Genomic DNA, 26,135 nt, shown 5'->3' on the forward strand with positions numbered 1-26,135 from the left:
TAGCACTCATTATTTACCGTTTATTTTTCGTAATGATAAGTGTAGTTTTAAAGGATAGCTATAAAGCTATTTTATAGTATGAAGGATTAATTTGTATTGATTACAGATACTACTTCCATATAATATTTTTTTTAGCAATCACATGATTCTGGAACACCAAAACCTAAGCAAGGTACGTCTGTATTTAAGGGAGGAGTTCATATCTTCCCCATACATGTCTTGTATATCTCTCTTGTATATCTCTGTATATGTCTTGTCTAATAAATTAAATACATTTTTGTAGTTAAGTGCATTTTTATTTTTATTGTTTTACATTGACTGAGTACAAATAGTATAAAACTAATCTCTTACATATAAAACACCAAGTATCACATTGTAAATTCGAAATGTCACATGCAACGAGATTATCAAACTATAAAAGGAACAATTAAGTGTTAATGAAAGCTACAATGTCTTAAAATTGTTGAAATATTAAAAAGAAAATTTAAAAAAGTCTGAGTCAAATTGATCTAAATAGATAATTCTAAAATCAAATGTAATGTTTCTAACATCTACGAAAACTTTAAATGCATTTTTAACACAACTAAGTATATAAATATATTTACACTTATCTTTATCTTAAACCTTATAAAAATACTAAAATTAATTCTTCTTACAACAGTAGTTGGTATAAATCAATCATAAATTGAATAAAACAAGCAATTTTCTTAAATTCTAAATCAACAATAAATGCAGTGAAAAGCGAGATGTCAAACCCGCTCAAAAATAAACTAAGTCTAAGACTATAATTTTTAAAAGATTTATGTTTGACTATTTCATTACAGATCTTCTTCCCTCCACTATAATAATACGGACATCAACGGAATAATGATGCCTTTTCTTTTAAAAATATTTTCAATTACCAAATTACAGTAATTATAAAAATTAACAATTATAGGCGTAAATACTATAGTTAGTTTTTTGAGAGATCACAAGCCATTATCACAATATGTTTCTGGGTAGTATTATAGATATTCTTTTGAAGGTTGATCCATTAGGACGGTTTCTGTGATCTGGCAGTTAGTTTCTCCTGTACCCAAATGAGTTCCATTCTGAAAAACATAGATTTTTCACTATAAATATATCTTGTAGTGTAACAGACTAGGGATCTAAAAAACAAAAAATTACCCACTGAAATGTTTTTGTTTAGTTAAAAAGTGACACTGAAATTTTTCACATAACCATAAATTCTATTTCATACTGCAGCAAAAACAGTTGTTTTAATACATACGTTGCGGGTCTAAGGTATAAGGAGTAACAAGCCTTTTTAGTCCCTAGTGAGTAACAGTCAGATTTTGTAAGTACTGTTGTAAACTTTGATTGTGAGCAATCGCTTTAGAATGATTGGTTGTAGCTTATTGTTGCATTCTAGCCAATAGTTCGACACGATAAAATTAAAAACAAAGATATTTTGAAATATATAGTTCATCATACGGGCAAAAAGTCTCTTTTCACCCTATTTCATTCGTTCTAGCTAACCTATTTAAGTTTTAAGCTGTTCCTAAGGAAATCTATGAAGTACCATGATCGACTAACCAACACAAGAAGCCTTCTTATCATTGTAAAATTTAAAGTTCGTTTTTCGTATCTAGTTCATATTTGGGACACTGATCACTAGTGTCGAAGAAATATTGTTTATATTATTTTAGGGTTCATTTAATGATTTGTGCTTACTGTTTGGCAATATAACAAGGAGACGAGTTATTGTTTATGATTAGAGTGTTTTATTTGGCTAGATGAGGTTTCAAAATACCGAAATAACAAGAAACAAATTATTGTAAAAAAACACGATCTCTACAGTGCACTGGATGGAACTAACAATAAGATTGGCTTCAACTTGAACATTGATAAATCTGCTATGGGAGTATTTTTTATCTATGGTACTATCTATACCTTAAACCAAAGTCCCAAGAACTAAACCCCCCCCCAAACCTCCCCCCCTTACCTCTGAGATGTGGTTCGATGGCAACCAATGCAGGGTACCAGTCCGCACTGCTGTAGTCAATCATTGGCAGAGTTCCTCCATAGTTCTCTGGCAGACACTTGGGTTCCAGGTGCTTGTGAAGTGACGCCATCTTGGACCCGTGCATGTACAGCTGAGAAAAAATATTGTCGTTAGTGATTCATACATTTCTAAATCATAGTCAGACATTTTTTGTAAAGTAAACATGATATTTTGTGCTTGTGAAGTTAAAATAAAAAGAAATTCGAACCTGAAAGCCAAATGTTCATCTTTGACCTTGTACGCTATTTCGTGTTAATAAATTAGGGAAGGGAGTACTTATCTTAGTAGTGTCCTTTCTTTAAATAGGTGGATCTGCAAATTAACACCATGGCATTTGATCCATTGAGGGAATTCATTACCATATAGCTTCAAGCCAATGGTAATTATTTCTTTTAAAGTTTTTAGAAGTCCCCTTGTCTACACACGATACAATATGACACGTACATATATGGCGATGTAACAACTTCACTTTAGAAGAATGTGGCAACATTAAACAGTTTACCAAGGCAAGATTTCTACCCATCTTAAGTTTTTCAGAAGCTGCAATGAACAAAATTTAGGGAGGTTTGTTTTACGTTTTCAGTTCATGGTAAATGTTATGACATTATAATAAAATTAATTAAATTATGACATTATGATACACACGAAAGGCGTATTAGCCTATTAACCATGGGAGGCAAAATGTTGTCCTTCTTAAGAATTTTAGACGGTATAATTATTCAAAATAATATCTGGTATTTTTAGTGGCATGATATTTTAGTAAAGAATCGTGAGCCTAATGTAAGCTGAAAAAATTACTGATATCCCTATTAAAAAAGAAGTAAGTGTGCAAGTATAAACCATTATTTCAGCCTTAGTATATGTCAGTTTCTTTTAAAAACTGTGATTCATTTTCGGGTATTACCAAAGGTTTTCTGGGAGTAAACGATGAAACTATACAGAAAACTGACTCATTGTATTCAGTTTTATTTTTAGCTAATTTAGCAAGACACAAAACACACAAAGATAAGCAAATTGTTTTCTTTCACTCCGCTATTTGTTCTATGAGTGTGGAGTTTTGAAATGTGCTTCATGTTTACATCGTTGAACATGTTAGGTACATTGTAAACGCCAACAAAATATTGTTACCTCATTTTTTACGTAGAATATATTATTAAAGTATCAAAGGTTGTTTAATAAAATTAAAGCCTCCACTCGTGTCACAAGGTGTAGACTACTTAACCGAAAAGTCATTTTGTTAACAAGCCACTTGATCGAAAACTTTTTATGTCGATGAACTGGCTCGTCGAACAATTTACATGTCGATCAAATGGCACACAAGTCTATTGAATGTCAATCATAAATTTAATTCTGAATTGAAAATATAATCTTGATTTCTAGCTTTTGGACACAGCAAAAGAATCCGTTGCATCTTCGCCACTGACAAGCTATACCTTTGTGAAAATTGTGTGGAATCCATTGTAATATTTCTGAAGAAAAACACAGTAATTTAAATTCGGGGTGCGTTCAGATCTTATATCTACATTCAATTGACGTAACTTACTCTATTTCTTAGCTTCTCTTTCACCAAAGGCTTGAAGAGCTTCCAGACAACTTTGAACAGGAATGGTTCTTTCACGATGTGCACCTCTTTTAGACGCAATGGCATCGCCTCCTGTAAAATCACAGAGCTGGTTAACCTTAACACTACGTAAATACAGGGTGAATAAAAAGTCAAGACCCCCCTTCATATATTTTTCTAAGTAAATATACAGAGATATCCTTTTGGTGGTCGAGCAATCTTAGCAGGAAGTTTCATTTTATCATTTTAAAATTTTTGAGTGTCCCCCCAAAAGGGGGGATTTGGGGGGCAACTCAAATATTTTAAATGTAAACCCCCTCAAGTGACACCTCATTTTGAAGTGTTTACAAAAACTTAAAGAATGGTGAAAACTAGAGGTCACTATCTCTTCTCTATCCAATATGGTAGCCCGTCAAATGTTGTGGAAAATCAATGGTAAAATTGTTAATATTGGCTGCCATTTTGGATAGAGAAGAGATAGCGAGCTCTGGTTTTCACCATTCTTTAAGTTTTTTTAAACACTTCAAAATGAGGTGTCACTTGATAGGGGTTTCTATTGAAACTTTTTTAGCTGTCCCCCGAATCCCCCCTTTTGGGGGACACTCAAAAATGTTTAATGTAAACCCCCTTCAAGTGACACATCATTTTGAAATGTTTACAAAAACTTAAAGAATGGTGAAAACCAGAGCTCGCTATCTCTTCTCTATCCAAAATGGCAGCCAAAATTAACAATTTTACCGTTGATTTTCCACAACATTTGACGGGCTACCATTTTGGATAGAGAAGAGATAGCGACCTCTAGTTTTCACCATTCTTTAAGTTTTTGTAAACACTTCAAAATGAGGTGTCACTTGAAGGGGGTTTACATTTAAAATATTTGAGTTGACCCCCAAATCCCCCCCCCCTTTTAGAGGGACACTCAAAAATTTCAAAATGATAAAATGAAACTTTTTGCTAAGATTGCTCAACCACCAAAAGGATATCTCTGTATATTTACTTGGAAAAATAATAGAGGGGGGGGGGTCTTGACTTTTTATTCACCCTGTATAATCAAATGAGCGTAGAATATCTTGTTCTATGACGTCATTGGAATAGATAGGCTATCCCAGCAACGTCACATTTTCCATGAGCCAATAATGACACCACATTAACCCCATCTACACGCATACACCCCTTTGTAAAGTTATAAAATATAATTTATTATGTTATCTAAAATTTTCTAGCATAAACTTTTGTTTCAACCTTTTACTAACTCGAATTCATTGATTATTTAATTCTTCCATAAACAAAGAATAAATTAAAAATAATATTTAATTGAGCGTAGTTAGGTGTTGAACACTTGTTTGCAATCAGACGGAATGCATTCAATATTGATGTACACAAACTGTTATCAGCAATACGGACAATCTGATAAGGGTTCTATGTAAATTAATATGTGACACATTCTGACCACAAACAAACAAAACATTTGAATTAGTTGACATTTTATTTTAAGTGTATTATTTTCCAATAGAGCTTTATCCAAAATATAGATTTTTGTTGGGAGGTAACCGAACCACGACGTTATGAAATTGCTATGTACTGTAGTTTAAAAATGCGTATTGATTTACGGGATTCGAATCCATGACTTTCGGCCAGAACTCCCGTCCATCAACTTTTATAACAGCTGGACTTCAATATTGCGTGTGTTCAGAACTAATGATTTATTCCTAATGAAATCTGTCTAATCTTAAAATATTCATATTCACGTTTCTCCTTGATATTATTCATTTTAACTCCAAGTATTGTTCATAATATCACTAATTAAATATTGAAAACTCGAGAGCACTAAACATTGTATTTGGTTACAAAATCAAAACAATAACAAAGAACAAAAATAAACAAACATATTTGTAAAATCAGCTGTTCAATTAAATTATCAAAGAGTACATATGGTCTATATTTAATTTTTTTTTTTTTTTTTATATGATAAGACACAGTTCAGAATCAGATTCTTCAGTAGAATCTAGTTGTAATTTAAACTCCGAGAAATGATAATTAACTTTTTCATTTTAGTTTCTAGATCATAATATATGGTAATTTAAATTATGCATCCGATTTCTAACGAGCTTGAAACCCTATACCACTGACAGCATGTTTATACTTGTAGCAATAAGGCCCGTTTTTAGCAAATTCTTGAAGAATATTTTTTTTTTATTACACGCTTAAATCTCGTTTCATGTTACATATATTATCACAAAGCTATAGTAATCAATTTTTAAAAAACATAAATGAGTTTCTGCTAAAAAGTACCTGTAAAATTATACTTTTAGCTTTGTATTCAGTAAGATTATTTCTCAATTGCACGACAAAGAGACTTTGTGTGAGTTTCAAAGACGTTTGAACCTTAGATAACCCGCCTTGCGCCGACCCTTGGTGCTAATTACGCGAATTTCACGCTACGAGCGCACTTTTTGCGCCAACACGAGATAACCTTGTGTTAAAGTTGTGCTGGTGCAAACCGTGTTTGACTTAGTTTTCAATTTAATTGTGAACCGTTTTCTTTGAAAGAATTTTGCAGTGTTAAATTGTTTGTGATTTTAACCTTTTAAAATCTTACAACGTATTATTGGGAGGTATGAGTTGTCTAAAGACTCATAGCAAATGGGTCGACCTTTTAATCAATATGATTTTTATGGTATATATTTTAAAATTAATGTTCGCATACTCTTGAGTATATAATTACAAAAAAATATTTGATTAAAGGGAAGAAAATTAACATTAGCAAACTAATATTGTCACGGCGTTAATTCTCGATAAAGAGACTGTGGTAGTTTTTTTTTTTATATAGCTAACTAAAAACTTATTATAAATGCATTACAACGTGTTACCTTCAATTTTATTCTCGATTAACGACCAGAAACAATTTTTTTTACTTAGTGGTAAATATTGATTTAATCTTTCCAAAAAAAAGATAAAGTCTGTGGTAGTTTTTTTTACCAAAAAATTAAAAGAATTATCCATTTTTTTAACTTAGGATACATAACATTTCAGTATGTTTTATTGTTAATCTACGCCTATTGAGGACCGAGATCAGAAATCTAAACGGGTTACGTTGTCCAAGTTAAAGAACGTGCTGTACGCCGTAACTAGATGGCGCTCCCAGCGGTGTGCGCCAGAACCTATGGTAACCGCAGCACGGCTGACGGTCTATATTGAACTATTTTTGTCCATGCCAATTAGGTACAGATGATAAGATACTAATTAATCCACTTGTTTCTTGTGTTATATTGATCTTCAAATCAATTAAGCCATTTTTATTTCGATGTAAACATAAAGCACTCATTTTAAGTTTCTTTTTTGTATAAGGTTTGGTTGTGGATGTTAACTAACTGTTACTTTATAAATTTGTTCAAAAACAACCAATTGACAAATACAATTTCTTGAATTTCGTTTATATTTATTTATTTTAGTATTATTTTATTTTGGCTCCCGAAAGACACCATTTGCTACCCAAAATCAGCAGATACCCGATGATAATCCAATTTTGAATAGCGATAACTAGGCCGAATCCTGCTACGTCATTCGCAGATTGGCTTGTGGATGAACACAGAGCTGTATCAGCGATCGGCTGACGAACTGACCAAAGTCCTGTGATAAGCACGCAGTCAAGTCATGACTGGTCGTGCTGTTATAGACTGGGATGCGGTTCTGCTCTGACTAAACTTTTGATTGCTAGAAATAAATTTGATGACTAATTGCACCTTCATTTGCGCGTAGACTTGACCAATTTTGTGTAAAATTATTATATGCTTGTCAAGTGCCTGTCACACGTGGCCGATTTGCTCAGTTGGTCGTAGGGTGGAAACTAAATGTATCTATGTAAGTACAGTTGTGATTTAAGTTGCCTGTGAGTAAAAATCCACCCCAAGGTTTGGACAAGCACCAATTTTAGTATATAATCAAACGAGCTTTGATACACGAGGGTAATGTTAAGTACGTTTCAGTGGTATTTTAAAATTCACCCCCTCCTCCAAAAAGGGGTTGCTGGGGGTAGTTTAAAATATTTAAATGGCAACCACTATCAAGTAGCACATCATTAAAGAACTTAAAAAAAAGTAAATTAATGCTACAAATCCGATTTTGATACGACAGATTTTCAAAAAGCTATGACAAGAAATGTTAGACCTTAATTTAACTGAAACTTTACGTTCCATCACTTTTGTTCTTTTTATGGCTATAAAGTTTTTAAATATCCTTTAGTACGCGACCAGGGTGATGTCACGCACATTTCAACATGATTTTGAATTTCATCATTCACTCATCCACCCCTAAATAGGAGTTTGTATTTAAAAAATCAAAACCAACCAGTAATATACCAGCTTGTACTTTTATCTCTTACGAGCTTGACGTAAGGGTTTCTTAATGGTTAACAAACATTTCATCATTTAAAAGAGAGAGAGTTGCTCAATTATAGGGAAAGGTAATTTTAATAAAATTGCTATAAAAGTGGGGTTATTCACAATGTATAGAAGACCCTGTGTAGCCTAGTAAAGATTATAACACTAATCTCAGAATAAATTTAAAATTATAATATTTTTACGTTGATATTACAATACTGTATAATTGTTACCTGTATGAAAGTCAGCAGGTTGTATGAGAATGATGGGCTCATCGCTGCGATCTGCTTCATTCCCAAGTTCTCAAAGTCCAAGATGACTACGACCCCTCGAACTTGTGTCTCGGGCTCCAAGATGGCTGCCAGATGGATCATGTAGAACAGACGGAACAGTGCGTCGGAGCTCAGGATGTTCGTGTCCCAGGCAGCTAAGGAGAAACATTTCAACTTTACATGACCAGATAAACCACTAAGCAATTTACATTTGTTAAAAGAATTAAATTTTGCTTTCAATGAGTTAGGTTTTACCACCGTGCAGTGGTTACCATAGGTTCTGGCACACACCACTGGGAGCCGTATAGTTACATAGCGTTAGGCCGTAACTTCATGGCACTCCCAGCGGTGTGCGCCAGAACCTATGGGAACCGCAGCACAGCTGACGGTCTTTTACCGTCCATTTAGAGTACCATACAGAACCTATACTCCATGCTAAAGCTAGCATTTGAAACGCCTGTGGCTGTCCGTTTAGAAATTAGAGACTAGTGATTTTTTTATTGAATTCATACTCAGTATTTGAATTTCATTTTGTAATGACAGACGATAAGGAAATTACCAAAATGTGTCAATTGTAATGATGTTGGAAAGTTGGTAGGCTGTATTTCCCTCAACAGGCATGTGTTAATACAGTAGTTGAAATAATATTCACGCCACACTGGTATTTTTAATTTTCGCTATCATACAGCTATATCTAAAAATTGTGCACAGGTATAGTACTAATAGAACCATGGATTAATTTACCCATGCATTGAACTCAAAATAATATTTAGTACGTAGATTTCTTACAATTTTAATATCCACTCTAAAATTGTTCTATACTACAGTAATTTCTATTTTACATAACATTTTGCTAACATTTCACGTAAATAACCTTCGAAAACACACATCGAGATTTTATTTTATTTCAAAACTGTACTTTTACACCAAAGTGCAAATTTCTGCACCCACAAAGATCACAGTCTAAATCCGTGAATGCAAACTTTCTTTGATAAATCTTTTACTGCGACGCGACGCATCAATTTAATTAATTTAATTAAATTGATAACACATTGATTTATGCATTTCCTACAGGCCAAGTCCAAGTTCACCAGATATCCTACGGATAAGGGAACAAAGTGAGAACGTTCTGCCATCGATTCCACACAAATTGAAAAACCAAAGTTTAATTGATAACGGAGGTCTCGTATTTGACCTTGGCTAGGAGCCCCTTTGTCTAACAAAGTGTTATGAAAGTGATGTTCCCAGAATTAGCAACAAAACTCCTCGATATATGATTGGTTTATTGGGTGTCAGTTGTATCTATACCGAGAATTAATTAGAGGGTCAGTGCGTGTAGCCCGGAAACAATCATTGTATCCACTAGATTAAATTAACAAACTTTTTGTTCAAAACTGGTCTTATCTATTTACTTCGTACAAGGGGTTTCTCTGTTACTCCCCTTTTTTGTCGTACTAAACCGATTTTTACGACTTAGGTGTCATTTTAAAGCTTATGATCTAGTAGAGTAATGAATGGTGGGTAAAAAGGATTGCATTCAGGGCTTCACCCTTCTAGCGTTTAATTTATTTCTAGGGTTCACTGTTAAAGATCCAGTGATGCTGCCAAACTTTCTTTATGCAGTTTTTAATGTGAACTGCAATTTAATAACAGGTGATACTTTAGTTGAATGTTTAATCACAGTCAGATAGTAAACAAGAGAAGAAACTGTTCATTGATTTTAAATATTCTAGCATTAGTGATGATTGTAAACAGCATATATCACTTATTAAACAGCTGATTATTCGCAAAATTGAAAACAAATTGGAGATTGTTTTGAGAGGTTATCCTTATATGAAAAGTATTTTCGTTTTCTGTCTTAGCAATAAGACGAAAAATATACATACACAGAGAAAAAATGTCTTTTCAACCTTTGGTCGTGAAACTGGAGCTCGGGTCGAAAAGAGTCACTTCACGCCCTAGTGATGAAATACACTTTTCAATTAATTTATGGTCCAACGTTACTCTTGTATGATGTGCTCACCTCCTACGTTGGCCACCAGTATTCTCCTGCCCAGATGGTCTCGGTCAGTCAGGACGTTCACTACCCTAGACTTCTGTAGAGCTTCCCTCTCGGAGGACGACGAGAGTTCGGACAGAATGTTGGAGTTCTTCTCCTTGAACTGCGCCACCCTCTTCATCTGATAACAGACAAGATGTGGTTGAAACTGATTGTTTGGTTATGCGCAGAACAGAACAAGTATAACCTTAGACTACCAACACAATGAGTATGTTTTGTCCAAGGTATAACTAAACCACCTTCCATTTATAACATACACATTACACAACTTCCCTTAACCACCACCACCACCACTCTTAAGAGGGTTCCCTACCCCCATTGAAAAACGTCAGAAAACCACTTCGCGCGGTATCATATAGCGATTCTAGTTTTAACATTTAAATTGTGAACCAAACACCATTTTGTACATAAAGAGTGGTTATACTAAGTTTGCTTTTTAAAAAATGTCTATGCTTACGCAATCAAGGGCAACGACTTGTCAAAGTTAGTGAACTTTACAGTTAAAGTTCACTAACTTTGACAAGTCGTTGCCCTTGATTGCGTAAGCATAGACATTTTTTAAAAAGCAAACTTAGTATAACCACTCTTTATGTACAAAATGGTGTTTGGTTCACAATTTAAATGTTAAAACTAGAATCGCTATATGATACCGCGCGAAGCGGTTTTCTGACGTTTTTCAATGGGGGTAGGGAACCCTCTTAAGGATTAGCTAAAGACAATATCATTGCTTGTTTACGTTCAGCATCTTTTTATTTTGTTGACATGTTCTCTTCACTTAGAGGTTATTATTAGAAGTTATTACTAACTTCAAAATTAAAACCAAATAGATCTATCCTTGTGAATTACTCTTTCGGCATTTAAACGGAAATAGTGCATACCAAAAATAAATTCTCTGCCCTAAAATAAAAGAGAAATATTTAATTTGAATCAATTGTTGCATACCAAACGTGAAATGTAAAACTTAACATACACAAAAGGGCCTATTTTTCATTAGGCTGAAAAGTCTACTTGCTGTACAGTTGGATTTTTTTAACTAGAAGAATTTAAGGTGTGGTGGAATATCTTTGAAGATGAACCTATTTGGCTGTAGTGCGATCAACTATATCTATAAAATCCAATGTATGTTTGTTTGTATGTTTGTCCTTTATGGACTCCAAAACCGCTCGACAGATTGTAATGAAGATTTCAGGCATTATTAAGCATTATTCAAGGATGGTTTGTGTGAAGTTTGGTGCAGATCCGTCAAAAGGGCTCCGCCCCAGTGGCTCTGGAGTTTCCCATGTTAACCTTATGAGTACTCATATTTAAATGGAATTAAAGAATCTTAACAGCTGGTTCAACTAAACTATCTGATTCTGTGATGTTCAATAACATTAAAAATTTAATAGGTTTACCAACAGGGTGCAGCACTATATTTTAGCGAATTTCCCATATAGGGAATAAGCTATTACCGTAGTACTCATGGTAAGACCTGGACGCGGGACCGATTTTTTTTCGTTTTGAGGTCCCTAGAGGCCAAAAACACCATCCTTTCAAATTCATATATATATATATATATATATATATGTGTGTGTGTGTGTGTGTGTGTCCGTCAGCACGATAACTCGAGCAAAAATGATCCGATTTTGATGAAATTTGGTACAAACGTGTAAACGTACGTTTATTCGAACGAGTTCGCGATCCAGCATGATCGGACCATGGGAACGGGGGTTTACGGGGGGTTTTATGGAATAAAAATAGGTTTTTCCCATTTTTGACCCGAAAAACATAAAATTTAGCAATTTCTTTCCAAACCATTTTGTAGAGCTTAAAAAAACAAACAATTTAGTATATTGAAGCGTTATTATGCGCCTAATGGTTACGGAGAAAATTCCAAAAAATTGTAAATTTAAAATTCCCATGTTATTCTTATGGAGAATAAGTAAACTGTTGTAGTTTGCTTGTTTGTGAACATATTTTGATCAAATTTGGAAAATGTTTTTATTTCTTACTAACTATTCACATTTTACAAAAAAAAAAAAACAGTTTTACCCTCCCTGATGGAGCAAACCTAAGTACTTGTTAAACTAATTCTATTTAAATCAAGAATAAATGTTATATTTTAAAGTAGACATTTCAGTGTAAATCCACTCAGTCAAATGGAAATTCGCTTAGTCTGCAGGTTTGCTGCGGCGGGGGTATTTTTAAGTTATGAGAATAGCTAATTTGCAACCAAAATGTGAGTGAGCGTAGCGAACGAACTTCAACCTGGAGGCGAGTTAGTGTAGCGAACGAGCTTCAACCTAAAGATGAGTGAGCGTAGCGAACGAACTTCAACCAGGACGTGATTGAGCCATGCGAACGAGCTCATCTTGAAAATGAACGAGCATGTGACATAAAACCACAATAGGACAGGACGACGTCTGTCGGGCCAGCTAGTGTGCTCATACGTGTAAAAATTTTAGGTTAAACCAAAACAAACAAACTGGCATATTCATAGAATTGACAATAATTAATAATAGTTAAATATACTTCAAACTTACTCTATTTTTATAAAATCACTTGGTCATTTGAGCATACCGTACCGTGAAATAGAGACGTGATTTAGGAAAAAATCCAAATCAATAATGAATAAGTTGATATTAAAAAATTGTCTCCAAATTATAAGTGATGGTTGCTTTCAAAACAATGAATTAACATGAGCAAATATGTAAATATTGATTCTTCTTGTATAATTAATGTCGATCATTAATAGAATAATGTGGTTGCTGTGACTGGGATACACATGATAAACTGTTGGGACATAGACCTAATGATGATTTATGTTTCGTTTGAATCTCTTAACATATCAATTAAAATATAGGAGCCACCATTTGAGGGTTTCAAGTTCGTTTTGACCCATTTAAATTATAAATAACAAACAGCTAATTGTATTGCTAATACTGTAGTTTACTAATGTATCAGATAAGTTAGTTACCACCAGATACCAAACAGGAACGTGTTATACTATAAGCCAAGGAAGCAAGATACGAGTTTGATTTGTAAAATTCAGTACCCTAAATACTGAAATTTGCTAATAAATCGGACAATGTGACAATGAAATATACTAAATTATTTCATTCTTTCTCAAATGAGCATTCTTTAAAACATGGCCCATAATTATTGACAACATTCCAGTTTGTTTTGTTTTGATTTAACCTCAAAATTTGACAGTTTGATCGCACTACAGCCAAATAGGTTCATCTTCAAAGATATTCCACCACACCTTAACTGCTTCTAGCTAAAAAATCCAACCGTACATTATCTAAAGAAAATGGTATTCATATATTTTAAATGTAATTTCATAGGAGTTGTTTGGGATGCAAGATCATGCCTTAATAAATAATCAGAGACCTGTAACCAAGCATAAAAATATTTACCAAAGCAAGCGCACTTTCAGGATAAAACTTGGTCGGCCTCAGGAAGATGAGGAGAATTTCATCGTCGTCTCTGAAATTCAGGTTGCCTTCCTCTGAAACAGTTGAAATAAATCTAAAAGTAAAATCGTTAATCAAAATGAACCACAGTGCATTGGAAATTCACTATAGGATATTTTATTTTACATGCAGCCAATATAATACAAAGTTTATACCCTAAGTATATTTATTTACCAAACAACGTCTGAGTAATAGATATTGTTTAAAAGTTCTAAAAGTTGTGCCAATTTCAACAAAATATTTTTATTCAGGTATGAAACAATTAACATGAATTTAAGAAGTGTTAAATCGTAGATCAAAATCAGCCATAGTGCATTAGAAATGTACCAAAGGCTAATAAAATAAAGGCTATTTATTTTTAGATGCAGTCAATATAACACAAAATGTAAACCCTAACGTGATAGGTATGTTTGTTTACCATACATCTGAGAAATACGGTAGCTATGGTTTAAAAGTTCTATAAGTTAGCCAGCTTCAACAATTATTTTATCGACTAAACTGCGCTGTCAAGACACGCCTAGCTAAATTGAAAAATATACTAAACCCTATCAATTAAATGGATTAATAAAATACAATAACTAAACATTACAGTATCTCTAATAATATAGCAGAAAAACACATAATCAATGTCGACCAAGGTTTTTAATTATTAAACCCATTAATCACTCCAGTAAGCAGTTTTCAATTAGATAAAGCTAAATCAATTCAACGAGTCTTGTCTATTGTTGTGGTTATAAATCAGCTGTTTATGACTTATCGGGCGCAAAGGTTTAGACATAAATAAGTTGAACTCTTGATGAAAACAATGGTGTCGCAAACAAGGTTCTGGGTCACTCCTTGGATCAACCAACCGCGCAATTTCTTCTTTTTTTCTTTTGTTACGAAATAAAACAATTGATTTTACTATCGCTCTGTGTTTTAAAAGGCATTGTTTCGGTTTGACAGTTTTAAAAATTAAAATGCTTCTTTTAGGAAAATACTAGCCACACACTAACTGTTTCATAACGACAGAGCAAAGTTTAACCTAATTTAATAAGAACAAAAAATATATATCCAATAAAAACTACTAGTGCACCTGTTGCTTAAATTCGAGCAATGGCACAGTCACAATTTCCGATTACTTAAAAGAGTCAACTACAAGATGATGTAATCAATCACTCTACTCCAGTTATTGATACTGTAAACGAACTCACTCTAAAAACGAACGCTCTTGTGTGTATCATGTGGTTACTATGAACAGCTGCAGTTAATACAAATTATTCGTCTGTTTAAGTAAACAAAGTCTTTTCTTCATAAGAAATACATTGGGATTTTGATTGCCTGTGGGGCGAAGCCCGAAGACTTTTATTACAGAAATTGGTGAAAGGGGGCGTCTACACAAAAAAATACTTCATTTTGACACCTCGTTTGTAAAAATCCGTCCATTATTAACGGAGGAGTAGTGTTCCGTAGAAATCGCCTTCACGTATTATATATAAGGATAAGGATTAAAGTGTTAAATCTTATTAATTCAGTAATTCTGTCGTTATTGAAAAACTCCTCTTTTATAAAACTTGGTATGAAGTTGTAGTTTTAAACAGCTCAGCAATTGTTTTCGTAAAGCTAAGAGGCTGTAGCTTATTTTTTACTTATTCATTGTATTTCATTCATTTGTAATCTTTGTGTGTAAATTAAAACCATGAAAATAAAAGATTTGTGATGTTAATTTTAATAGTTTTAAACATAATAAGTATTTTAGGCCTACCTATCTCTACAAATTACCCAGAAAACATTTTCTCACAACATATCTTTATTGCTCAAGTCACCTGGAAAATGACATCTACCCTGACGCACTTTCTTTCTTATCCTCTTACCGCTTCCATAACGCAGTGGTTTATTAAAAGTTTTATTCTTAAGAGGGTTCTACCCGTTCAGTTCAAGATATTTTTATTCCGTTAATTAACGTAAGCCTTGAAAGTAACCGTCGATTTCGACGGGTTTCGCCTAGTGTTAATTATTATTTAGAAGCTAAATCACATGCGAAAAAGACTAATTTACGGATTTTCAAAATGATTTTGTAAATACTTAAAGAAACAGTTACGAAGTTTCAGTTCATCCAGTGCATAGTTTGGATCTTTGTGGATATTTTACAGTTCATTTCAACTCGACAAACACTTTAATAATGCCACGAGGTTCTTTTTTGTACCATGTTTACGTGGTAACAGCCGGCGGATCGAACCCTATCGGTTACATTCTATCCCTTAAAACGATTAACAATGAGATTTCTTCTTTGATTTTTTACGAATTGTTTAACGTAGCTCGGTATTTTTTGTTTTGTTTTTGTTTTTTACTGAATTGCGTAATTTTTTACGTTATTTAATAACTGACATATAGCCTACAATTAGTCACTTTTATCCAGATTTTCCTGAGTTTCAAATGTTCAGGACTTTCAAGATTTTAAAAATTTTAGTTTGAAGAATATGTTTAGTAATTTGTACACCGAAATATCTACATTACGATATTTGCCAAGTGTATAAACATCCTTATAGGTTTCCTAAATTATCTTAATACAAAGTGGCAAATTACTGCTAAATTAATCCGAAATAGAACGAATTTTACCAAACTTTTTCGACTTATTGTTACATTTTGATACAACACTGCACATACATACATTTCACATACATACACACACATACATACATACATACATACACATACATACATACATTTTTTTTTTTTTTTTTTTTTTTTTTACTGCTGTACATTTTTTATGTTGCCCACTGAACTGTATGGCACACCCTGCAGATTATGGGAATGTACTAGTAATGGAAACAGGAAAACAGTTGGATAAAAACATTGACTATGGATGGAATTAGGAATTAAAAAAATTTAGATTTTTATTTGTTGTGCCACATTCAATGATTAGTAGCGCTCTATGATTTTTGTAACACCCTGCAGATTACGTTAATCTCCTAATGGAAGCGGGTGCGTTTTGCCGCTACTGTTGTTACAAGATTTTTTTAGGTAAATGTATTTAGTCAGGTTACTGTGGTTGAAATTTAAACACTGCATAGAATTTAACTAGGAACTTTTACTACATGACTGTATACTTTTTGTTCGACTAACCTCTCATCAGACTCCTGAGTTGCTCTGTAGCCTCGCGCACCCTGGCCGGGGTCTCGCGCAGCTGCTGTTCCGCTACCCTCTGCGCCTCCTGGTCCAGCGGCTCCGTCTGTATCCGGAACCTAGGGTCCACCCCCGACATGTTTGCAGCACACCTCATCCTCATGTCGGAGTTGTTGTCCAAGGGGGCTAGAGGGCGGGGAGACATGGTGAGAGTCCGGGAGATACAGACCGACTGACCGCGACGCTCCGCAGCATCGTCTTATAGCTTATCAGCTCACTGATAAGCACCCGTTTGTTTACACAGGGATTTTTGTTAAGTTTCTTGAAATGGCATGATTTCAGAGTGTCCAATAGGTTTGTTTACCCGGCTTGTAACTTAAATCTAGCATAATTCTGGGTGATAAGTAAATTAGTAAGCGCTTGGTATTTTGGACTATTTGTTTTTAATAGAACACATTGAATCATTGACCCACATATCATAGTGTTTTGTCTAAGGGTTTAAATTAAGGACTTTTAAGGTTTTATTTTTGTTCTACCTGTATTTGACTGTTTGTGGGTGGCTTTTATTGATTTTCCCAGCTTCGGCTGGAGTTGTGTACTTTTCTTGTATTTTTTTTTAGAAAATGTCTCACCTGAGGACGGGGTCAGATTCCAGATCCTGAAACGTCGTGAAAACCTTGTTTTACCATCTTCGTTTTACTAGTTGTAATGGAAAATGATCGCATGATCTGTTAGATTATACATTAGTTGTGTTATTTTTGTTACTTTATGTGTTTTACTAGGTTTTTAAATTTTTTCAGAGGATTGTCCAAACCTTGGTCTAGTGAATGAACAATCTATAACTTTGTTAGATAGCAACATTAATTATGACAAATATTTAGGCCTATCACTGCATTTTCTAAGGTATATTTTCAACTTATAACGTTTACCTGTTAAAAATTCAAATCAATTATTTAGTACATAGTAACCAGGAATTACTTAACACTGAGAGTTGCCAATGAATACAAGCTTAGCACGGGTAAATTTGAATAAATGATTCTAAATAATAATCAAAACAAAATATAAAAAATAAATAAACAACTGATTAAAAACTAATATTAAGAAACAGATTTTTTTAAACATTTATTAGGGATGATTTAATACAAATTTAGTTTGTTCACATTATTTAGAAACTGTGCCTTATTTTTTTAGTCAAATAAATGTGTTTATTTGGGAATTATATTAAGAAATAATTTATAGTTTTTAAGCTAGGGATTTTTATGATTTTTTTACTATAAGAATCTTGATTACAACTGAATTTATAAAGAAGTATCGATAAATTAATCAGTTTATAACAAGTAGCCTATGATACTATTTGGAAAGACAAAATGGCGATTCTACAAATGATTTGAGACTCTCGTAAAGTTTGTTTGTGATATTCTGAAATTAGCAACAGATTTTAACCTAGAAACAGGTGGTAACATATTGGTAAACAGGTCTGAAACACCCTGTATAAAAATTATGATTGCGTTGGGACAATTAATTGCAGTAACAGATTATGTTAATCATGCGCTTGAACACAGGATAGGAAATTAGGCAAATCAATAAAGGCATTCACGAGTAACATTAGAAAACAAATAAAAATCATTTTGGCTCGTAAGGTCAATAGACTTTTAGTACTTATCTAAGATTTTTTGTTTTAATTTTTCTTTTGGCGAGTTTTAAGATAACAGACAAAGACGCCATTATCATTTCGTAGTAAAAAGTTTCATTGACTTGAAAGGGGCATTGTATTAGCATTGTTTAGCCATGTACAGTCCTAGGTTTTGTCTGTGCATATATTTTTTTTTAACATTCGTACAAAAAATACCGAGGTTTCTTTGTTATATTGTATTTTGTATTTCCACTAGTTTTGTCAATTTATAAGCACTAGAGGTCGTCCAGTGGTCGAAAACTCGACCAAAAATATGTAATGTACAGACATCTCTATTTTACCCCACGACACAACATTAACATTAATAAACTTGTGATTGGAATTTCTTCCATTTGTTTTGATTTTCTGGTTATATTTTGTTTTTTTCGTCACCCCCCATGTTAATTTCTTTGAAATTTAAAATTAATGTCTGTGCTTATTTTTTAGCCTATTTTATAAAAGGATTCTGCACATCTACAGGAAAATATCTTTACAACAGTCAGTATACGTAGATTTTCCCTGCGATGCACACGAGCTGAGAAAAAAGATTTTAAAGAAACATGCTTGCCTATTAATATATAGATAATTTTTAAAAAGGTAGCACCCAACTATGGACAACAAGTACTGTAAGCCACGTAGATTAAATTAATCAATAACATCTAGTTTAAATTAGTATTTTTGGACTTAAATCTAGGAATAATTTAATCTAAAAACTATCCAAAATAACAGAGTTAAAAAGTTCTTTTGGAAATGAACCTTTCTAAAATCTGTAGAAAAACAAACTTTGACACATACCGAAATGTTGTGCTGCTATAGCTTATCAAAAACCAGATCATTTTTGTTTTGTTGTCCTAAAAAATATCTATAAATGCGTCGTTGGTCAACGTTCAAAATTTACGTCATAAAAGCGAGTGCGTGTAGATAAGCAAACTTATATCAAGTTTAGGCAACTGTGATAAATTTAGGGCAAAAACTGTTAATTTTGGGAGAGACGTGGAAGAAATCTCTTGAATAACTCTACTAAAACTATTTTCCATAACATGACTCTAGCTTTAAGGATATCCCCTACTAAACTGAATTAACAAATCGTCTTTATAAACCTTTAAACCTTTTGGGAGGAGTATATTATTAATTAAGTAGAAAGGTAATTTAAAAAACTAATCAAAAAATGATAAATTTAGGGCAAAAACTGTTAATTTTGGGAGATACGTGGAAGAAATCTCTTGAATAACTCTACTAACAATATTTTCCATAACATGACTCTAGCCTTAGGATATCCCCTACTAAATTGAATTCACAAATCGTCTTTATACACCTTTAAACCTTTTGGGAGGAGTATATTATTAATGTAATTAAGTATAAAGGTAATTTAAAAAACTAATAACAAAATGATTACACTCATTGTCTCATGTTTACGTCATAAATGATCTGATGCGCATAATCGTGATAAAGTCTGACGATCATCTTTGAGGTCAAAAGTGTTGGGAAACAAGTTTTTTTTACAATCATCAATATCTGCTCAGTTGATCTAAAAGTCTACAAGTTTTTTACCATGGTAAAAGATAACATATATAACGTCAGTCAATAATAATATTTGTCATGATTGATTACGTATTCCGGAGTATTTTTTACACATATTAAATAACAAGGATTAAAAAGTTGAGTACAGTATTTTGGATATTTAAACTACTAAAAACATTTTAGACTTTAGTAAATTGTTTTATTATGTAGTATTTAGTTCACATAAAATGTTGATAATTCCATCATAACAGGTTCAAGTTCAATTCATAAATGGTAAGTGGTGATCGATTTCGATTGGACACTCCAATCATCATCAGACCTATTTGCCTATTGGGTCTGATGATGATTGGAGTATCTAATCGAAATTGATCACCACTTACCATCTTTCATATGTAATTACCGTCTTGTAAGTCAACAGTATAAGTGTAAATATATTAATACTAGTGTTATTAGACGTATATCTTTTTGTTTTTTTCAGGTAATTTAATAACACGATGCTGATCAAGAAGTTAATCAAAATAATGCCTCTAGTGCCTCCCCAGATAATAGCTTTTTTTACAATATTTTTCTATTTTATTATATTCTAAACCCCGAGAATCGTTTACTTTAGGGTTAGTCCTTTGATTTTAAGGAACAAAATCATTAAATTACATTTCTTCTCCAAAACTTTGAGGAAGAATTCATTTTACAATCAACATAAAAATTCAGCCATTTTGTCTTATATTTACCTAATTTAATAGTACCTCGTTATAAGTGTAATGAAAATAGATAAATAAATTCTTCCGAAATCGAACAATTATATTTTGAAGCTAGTAAACCTATAGACAAATATTTTCTTTAACAACTCCTCACAGGCATAAACTCAAATAGAACCATATGCATGTTATACAATATCGTAAAAACTATAATATTCCCTAGTCTAAAAATAAAAATTTGCTTCCAATTTAGCAGATAATAAGGTTTAAAACTTTTAAAAATATCTTTATTTACATACCTGCCTCCATGCTGTGATGTTGCTTGGAAGACACGACAATGCAATGTGGACGACGATACAGCTGATATCCCGTATATTTACTTGTCGGGTTCTTTGTCTATTGTACTACTACAAGGGACTTCGTCCACCTGAAAAGCGCCTAATCACACGCGCGTGCCAACCTTTGAACTGATAAGGTGCGACTCATCTAACGGACTTGATAGTGCTTTGTTGTGCTTAAATGGCACAGGTACTTTGTAATTTAAGAGAAGATGTTTTTAGTACAAAAATTCGGATTTACTGTCAGTGACGTAATGTGTTCATGCTTTAAGCCAAAATGCAGTGTGAGTGTTGAATAGAAAGGATGGTCTGAGAAGCATGGTTACTACATCTAGTTGTGTCTTAGAGTGAATGCCATTTGACCGACAGGTCATTTGGTCGACAATTGTCGTAAAATGTCGGTCAACTGGCTTGACGAACAAGTGGCATGTCGGTCTAACAGTTGTGGCCAATTATTTTAGCCAGGATCATTTATAAAAATCAAAATATATACAGCTGGAACTATTTTTAAGGCATCAAAAAGCTACTGACCATTCTAAGAATCAAACCAGGGACCTTCTGACTGGCAGGCGAGCACTATATAACTACTTAGCTGCCCAGCTCGCATCCCTGTTCAAAATTAACATTTCTCAAAAGGTAAAAAAGCAAAAGTAGTGACTGTTTTATTTTTTCATATAAATCTAGTTTTAGTAATTTATCATTCTGCAATTTAAACTAGTTAGCTAAGTTCAAAATGAAATTTCGCCTGCTGAAGCCGTAAGATAGATCGCATTAGTGTAAAAAAACTTGTTTCCTACACCTTTCCCATTTGGGCTATGTTTATCAAAAAATCTACATTTAGAAAGCTTTCAACATTTTTCAAATATTTGCGATTTCGTTATGCTTCTTATATTCGTATGATACAACAAAATGTAAGAGGTTCCATTTTACCATGAAAAATTGTCTTTATGAAATAAAATAAACTCATTTTAATCAGACTACTGACATTGTTTGAATCATAACTGCTTTATGCATTATATATTTAAAATAAATAACATAGATGAGTATATGAGTGGTGAGTAGTTAAAGTGTTCAACTGTCAATCAAAAAGGTCACCAGTTTGTTCATTAGTAAGGCCGATAGAGGGTTCGTAACTGGGCCCAGCTGTTTTTGATGATTGGAGTTAAATGTTCGTGGCTCAAGAAACATCTGGTTTTTAAGGAAACTGATGTTACCCAGATGATAATCTCACTCCATTCTACAATCTTGCATTCGCATTCAGTCCAAAGTACGCACCTATTTATCATTACTAGTGCACATGTTGCTCGAATTCGAGCAATTGCAAAGTATTTCAAAACAAATATCAGTCATAATTTCCGATGACTTAAAAGTGTCAACTCAAAGACAATATAATCAATAACTGCACTCCAGTTATCGCAAATGAAGACGAACGCTCTTGTGTGTATCATGTGTTTACTATGAACAGCTGATATAGTATGCAATTTGTTAATACAAATTATTCGTCTGTTAAAGTAAACAAAATATTTTCTTCATAAGAAATACATTGGGATTTTGATGGTCTGTGGGGCAAATCCCGAGGACTTTGATTACAGGAATTGGTGAAAGGGGGCGTCTACACAAAAAATACTTAATTTTGACACATCGTTTGTAAAAATCCGTCCATTATTAACGGAGGAGTGGTGTCTCGTAGAAATCACCTTCCCGTATTATTATAAGGATGGCACGCTGTCTCAAAATAGTGATAATGGATTTTACGAATCATAGTTTACCGTAATCCACACTAATATTATGTACTATCTGTAGACTTTCTCACGGGCGATATCAATAAATCAATATTTGATTAGCCATATAAACCGTGTCTATCGTTGCCGATAAATAAGACAAACAAAATTGTCTCATATTAAAAAGAAAAATATTTATTCCCTCGTATTTCAACCGAGGGAGTGATTCACTGAATCGTTTTGAAAAGGTTATGTAATTAGAGATTATGATTGATTACTATTCAAGACTCTAACTCATGTCTATGAATAATATAGGGTATAGTTTTGTTTTGTTTTTTCTACATATATAAATTACTATGCCTGATAGCGTGTTGGAATTTTAACTTGTTATAAATAAGGAATCTGCACTTCAAATGAATCTCGTGCCTAGAAATAAATACATTAACGCATTACACGTTTTTTCAACCACCAACTTGTATAGTATTAAATAAACTGTATCAGAATCAGAAACTGACACATACTTTCTCCCATTAGCTTGTCAACAACCCTAGGTAAGCGGTGGGAGTTCTGGGAGTAACTGATATTTCATAGGGAAATTCACAAAAAATTACATAGCCTTTGAACCGTAATTCTTGCACTATATGGGGTTGTACATTTTTTTTTAGTTGAACGGGTCATAGCATACTTAATTTTAATCAAAATCGTACGAGCGTTTTTGTGAAGTTTAAAACACCGTAAAATCAAATTTATATACTTGTGAACATTCAATTCAATATAGAGGACCTATTTATAAGACCCTTGGATGGCAAATTAACCCAAATATTGCCTTGCAGTGCCTATTTCTGCAACGATACCTATCAGAGTAAGATGAGGAATATCTTATTCTATTCTCTTTTATAAGTAGCTGATTTCGTCATATTGCAACTCTATTAGACATTTGCAACCAAGAAACGGAGCAAACGAGGGACTTGTAGCTTAAAATCCGTAAGAAAATTATGGACAGTTCGTTTTTTTATGTTAATAATTATTCTGTACTCCTACTTTGCGTTGGATAGGGGTTTGAACTAAAAAAATTGCTTTAGGCCTATTACAAAAAATGGAACCACTTAATGGTTGTAAAAACTTCACAACTGGAGAGAGTTTTGCCTAGTAAACCTTACCTTGCTTTATCAGTAGTGGTTCAAGGGGCAAGTTCTCTCAAGTTTCCTCAAATGGCAATGGAGTCCCATTTTTAATAATGTATCCTAGAGAGATTGTTTCTTCAGGGGGTGGATCGGTGCGGGTATACGAATCCCTTCAGAGTGTGCGAAAAAGCAAATGGAACAAAGTTTTACTTGGCTGAACTTAAAAACTGCAAATCAACCATGTATACTAAATATTTATCTAAATATACCTGATTGATGTATCATACAATTAATTTAATTCTTTTCACTATCTCTAACTAGCCTTCGACTTGCCGATTATTCTGGTTTGGAGTTTGTAACTGACTACATAATCATAATACATAATACTGAAATCTCGCATGCATTTGGAAGTTGAAGCCAGTCGTTGGTTTCATCATATGACAATATCTTCAGCAACAATGCTGACTTGGTGACGTCAGAAGCCATGTGGTCAGGTCAAGGTCGTTCGTCTGAGGAGTCAGCATGTCTGCCAGGCACCACATAAATAAAACTGTCGAAAAATTGCACTCTGACACTCGTTCAAATTTACATTCAATAGTTTATTACATTTAAAAGGTTCCATCCTGTATGGAATCGGTACATTTGATCCAGCTAAAAGTTTACTATGGGATCAAGTCAATTAGAAACCTATAATTTATAAGAAATTGTCAGTAAAATTGAAAAGGAGCTTTCATGAAGTGATGGGAAATATTTTCTGTAGGAATGTTTTCTTCAATCTTTTTCTTTGTCATCGTCATCATACCAGCAGACATAAAGTTCCTTCTTTTTAAGGCGTTATCAATACGGTATTATCAATACTGTAATTCGTGTAATTAATTTATCAACTATAAGATTCAGATAGAACAATAAGGGTTATGTTTGATTTAAAGTAGGCCTACCAATACGTCAAAATGTGTCATCAATATTTTGCCAGGACACAATTTTTTGGAAAATTACAGTTAAAATAAAATACAAAACACATTGTCACATAAACAGTGAAAAGCATTGAAAATTATTCAAGTTTGTGTCGAGGAAAGTTCGTAATAATAACGGAATATGTTAAATAACTTAATTTTGTAAGTTCAGACAAACAACACATATAATCCACTATAGTCTGTGACAGTAGTAGTTATGTTGATAACATATGGTAATTGTTCAACATTATGTTTTGTGTTATTGTTTTAGATTTAGATTGGGGTTTTTGTTCAAATAGAAATACACAACCTTTCATTATGTCAGTACGATTATTTAATAGACAAGTCTGTGAAAAGAAACCTGTCTCCTGAGTCCTGATCCTCCAACTACCCGGCTCTGGCTCGTTTGGTAACCATATAACCATTGGCAAGTACCCCCAGGGTGGACAGGTACCATCATACAGACTATAGGTGGTCATCACCAACCTTATGGTTTATATCATTACCTCCTCATAGGCTACTTACCAATCTTGACTTTTTTTAAAGAGGTTGGCTTGGTTTAACCTTGCATTTGCCTGTCTACATAGACTACAGATCTGTGCGTGGAACGTATCCAGCAAAGCAAGGGGATGAGCCGGTACAGTACTAAGGTGAACTATACTGATAAAATGTTTGCGGCAGTGACCAGGATCCGAACCCACGACATCGCTGCCTTGGGCCCGAAGTCCGTGACGCTACCAACTGAGCCACCGACACACCAACACACTTAGACAGGATCGAACCCTTGATCACACCCCCCCCCCCCTTGACGACGTCTCCTGTAAAATAAACTTATAAACCATTCAACCAAAGATCATACCTAATTTCAATACCAATCCATCGCAAGTAAAAGTTTCATATAGGCTGCAGTGTTCAATTAGGAGTGCAATGGGTAAATTTATTTTGTTTGTAAATTTTGAGTCATAGATGATATTTAACCATTAATTTTTAGTAGTATAATAATTCAAATAAATTTTCATGATGCAAAAAGTATATCCTTTTTAATTTGTCAAATTAGAACAAGCAATCAAATTGACAAATTAAACTAGTTAAGTACAGTCAGATAGTTACAAAAACAAATTGAATATTTTGCCATTTTAATTCTTAACTAATATGTTGTCTGAAGCTTTTACTGGCAATAAACAGTCAACTTTCCTTTTGAATTGGAAATCAATGGTAGTGGAAGTAAATAATTAT

The 26,135-nt window shown here is 33.3% G+C and overlaps 1 protein-coding gene across 1 annotated transcript; it reads right to left on the reverse strand.

The window, feature by feature from the left end:
- Positions 1 to 274: 274 nt before the first annotated feature.
- On the reverse strand, positions 275 to 17,119 carry LOC129000084 (clavesin-1-like). Its single transcript, XM_054426962.1, has 7 exons — positions 16,876 to 17,119; positions 13,714 to 13,805; positions 10,280 to 10,436; positions 8,218 to 8,411; positions 3,588 to 3,698; positions 1,985 to 2,135; positions 275 to 1,091 (listed from the first exon to the last, which is right to left on the reverse strand). The coding sequence occupies exons 1-7, from the start codon at positions 17,078 to 17,080 to the stop codon at positions 1,060 to 1,062; spliced, it is 942 nt and encodes a 313-aa protein (XP_054282937.1). The 5' UTR covers positions 17,081 to 17,119; the 3' UTR covers positions 275 to 1,059.
- Positions 17,120 to 26,135: the final 9,016 nt, after the last annotated feature.

This window comes from Macrosteles quadrilineatus, unplaced genomic scaffold (assembly GCF_028750875.1).
Source record: "Macrosteles quadrilineatus isolate MER2022 unplaced genomic scaffold, UCM_ALF_1.0 Scaffold_8__2_contigs__length_117827958, whole genome shotgun sequence".
NCBI classification, from domain to species: domain Eukaryota; kingdom Metazoa; phylum Arthropoda; class Insecta; order Hemiptera; family Cicadellidae; genus Macrosteles; species Macrosteles quadrilineatus.

What these genes read in the sequence shown, in the direction of transcription:
- LOC129000084 (XM_054426962.1), bottom strand. Translation starts at nt 17,080, where the DNA reads ATGTCTCCCCGCCCTCTAGCCCCCTTGGACAACAACTCCGACATGAGG. An exon ending in CTGAAAGTGCGCTTGCTTTG is followed by an intron (nt 10,437 to 13,713) that starts GTAAATATTTTT and finishes GTCTGTTATCAG; the next exon opens with ATGAAGAGGGTGGCGCAGTT. An exon ending in CATCGAACCACATCTCAGAG is followed by an intron (nt 1,092 to 1,984) that starts GTAAGGGGGGGA and finishes TATGTTTTTCAG; the next exon opens with AATGGAACTCATTTGGGTAC.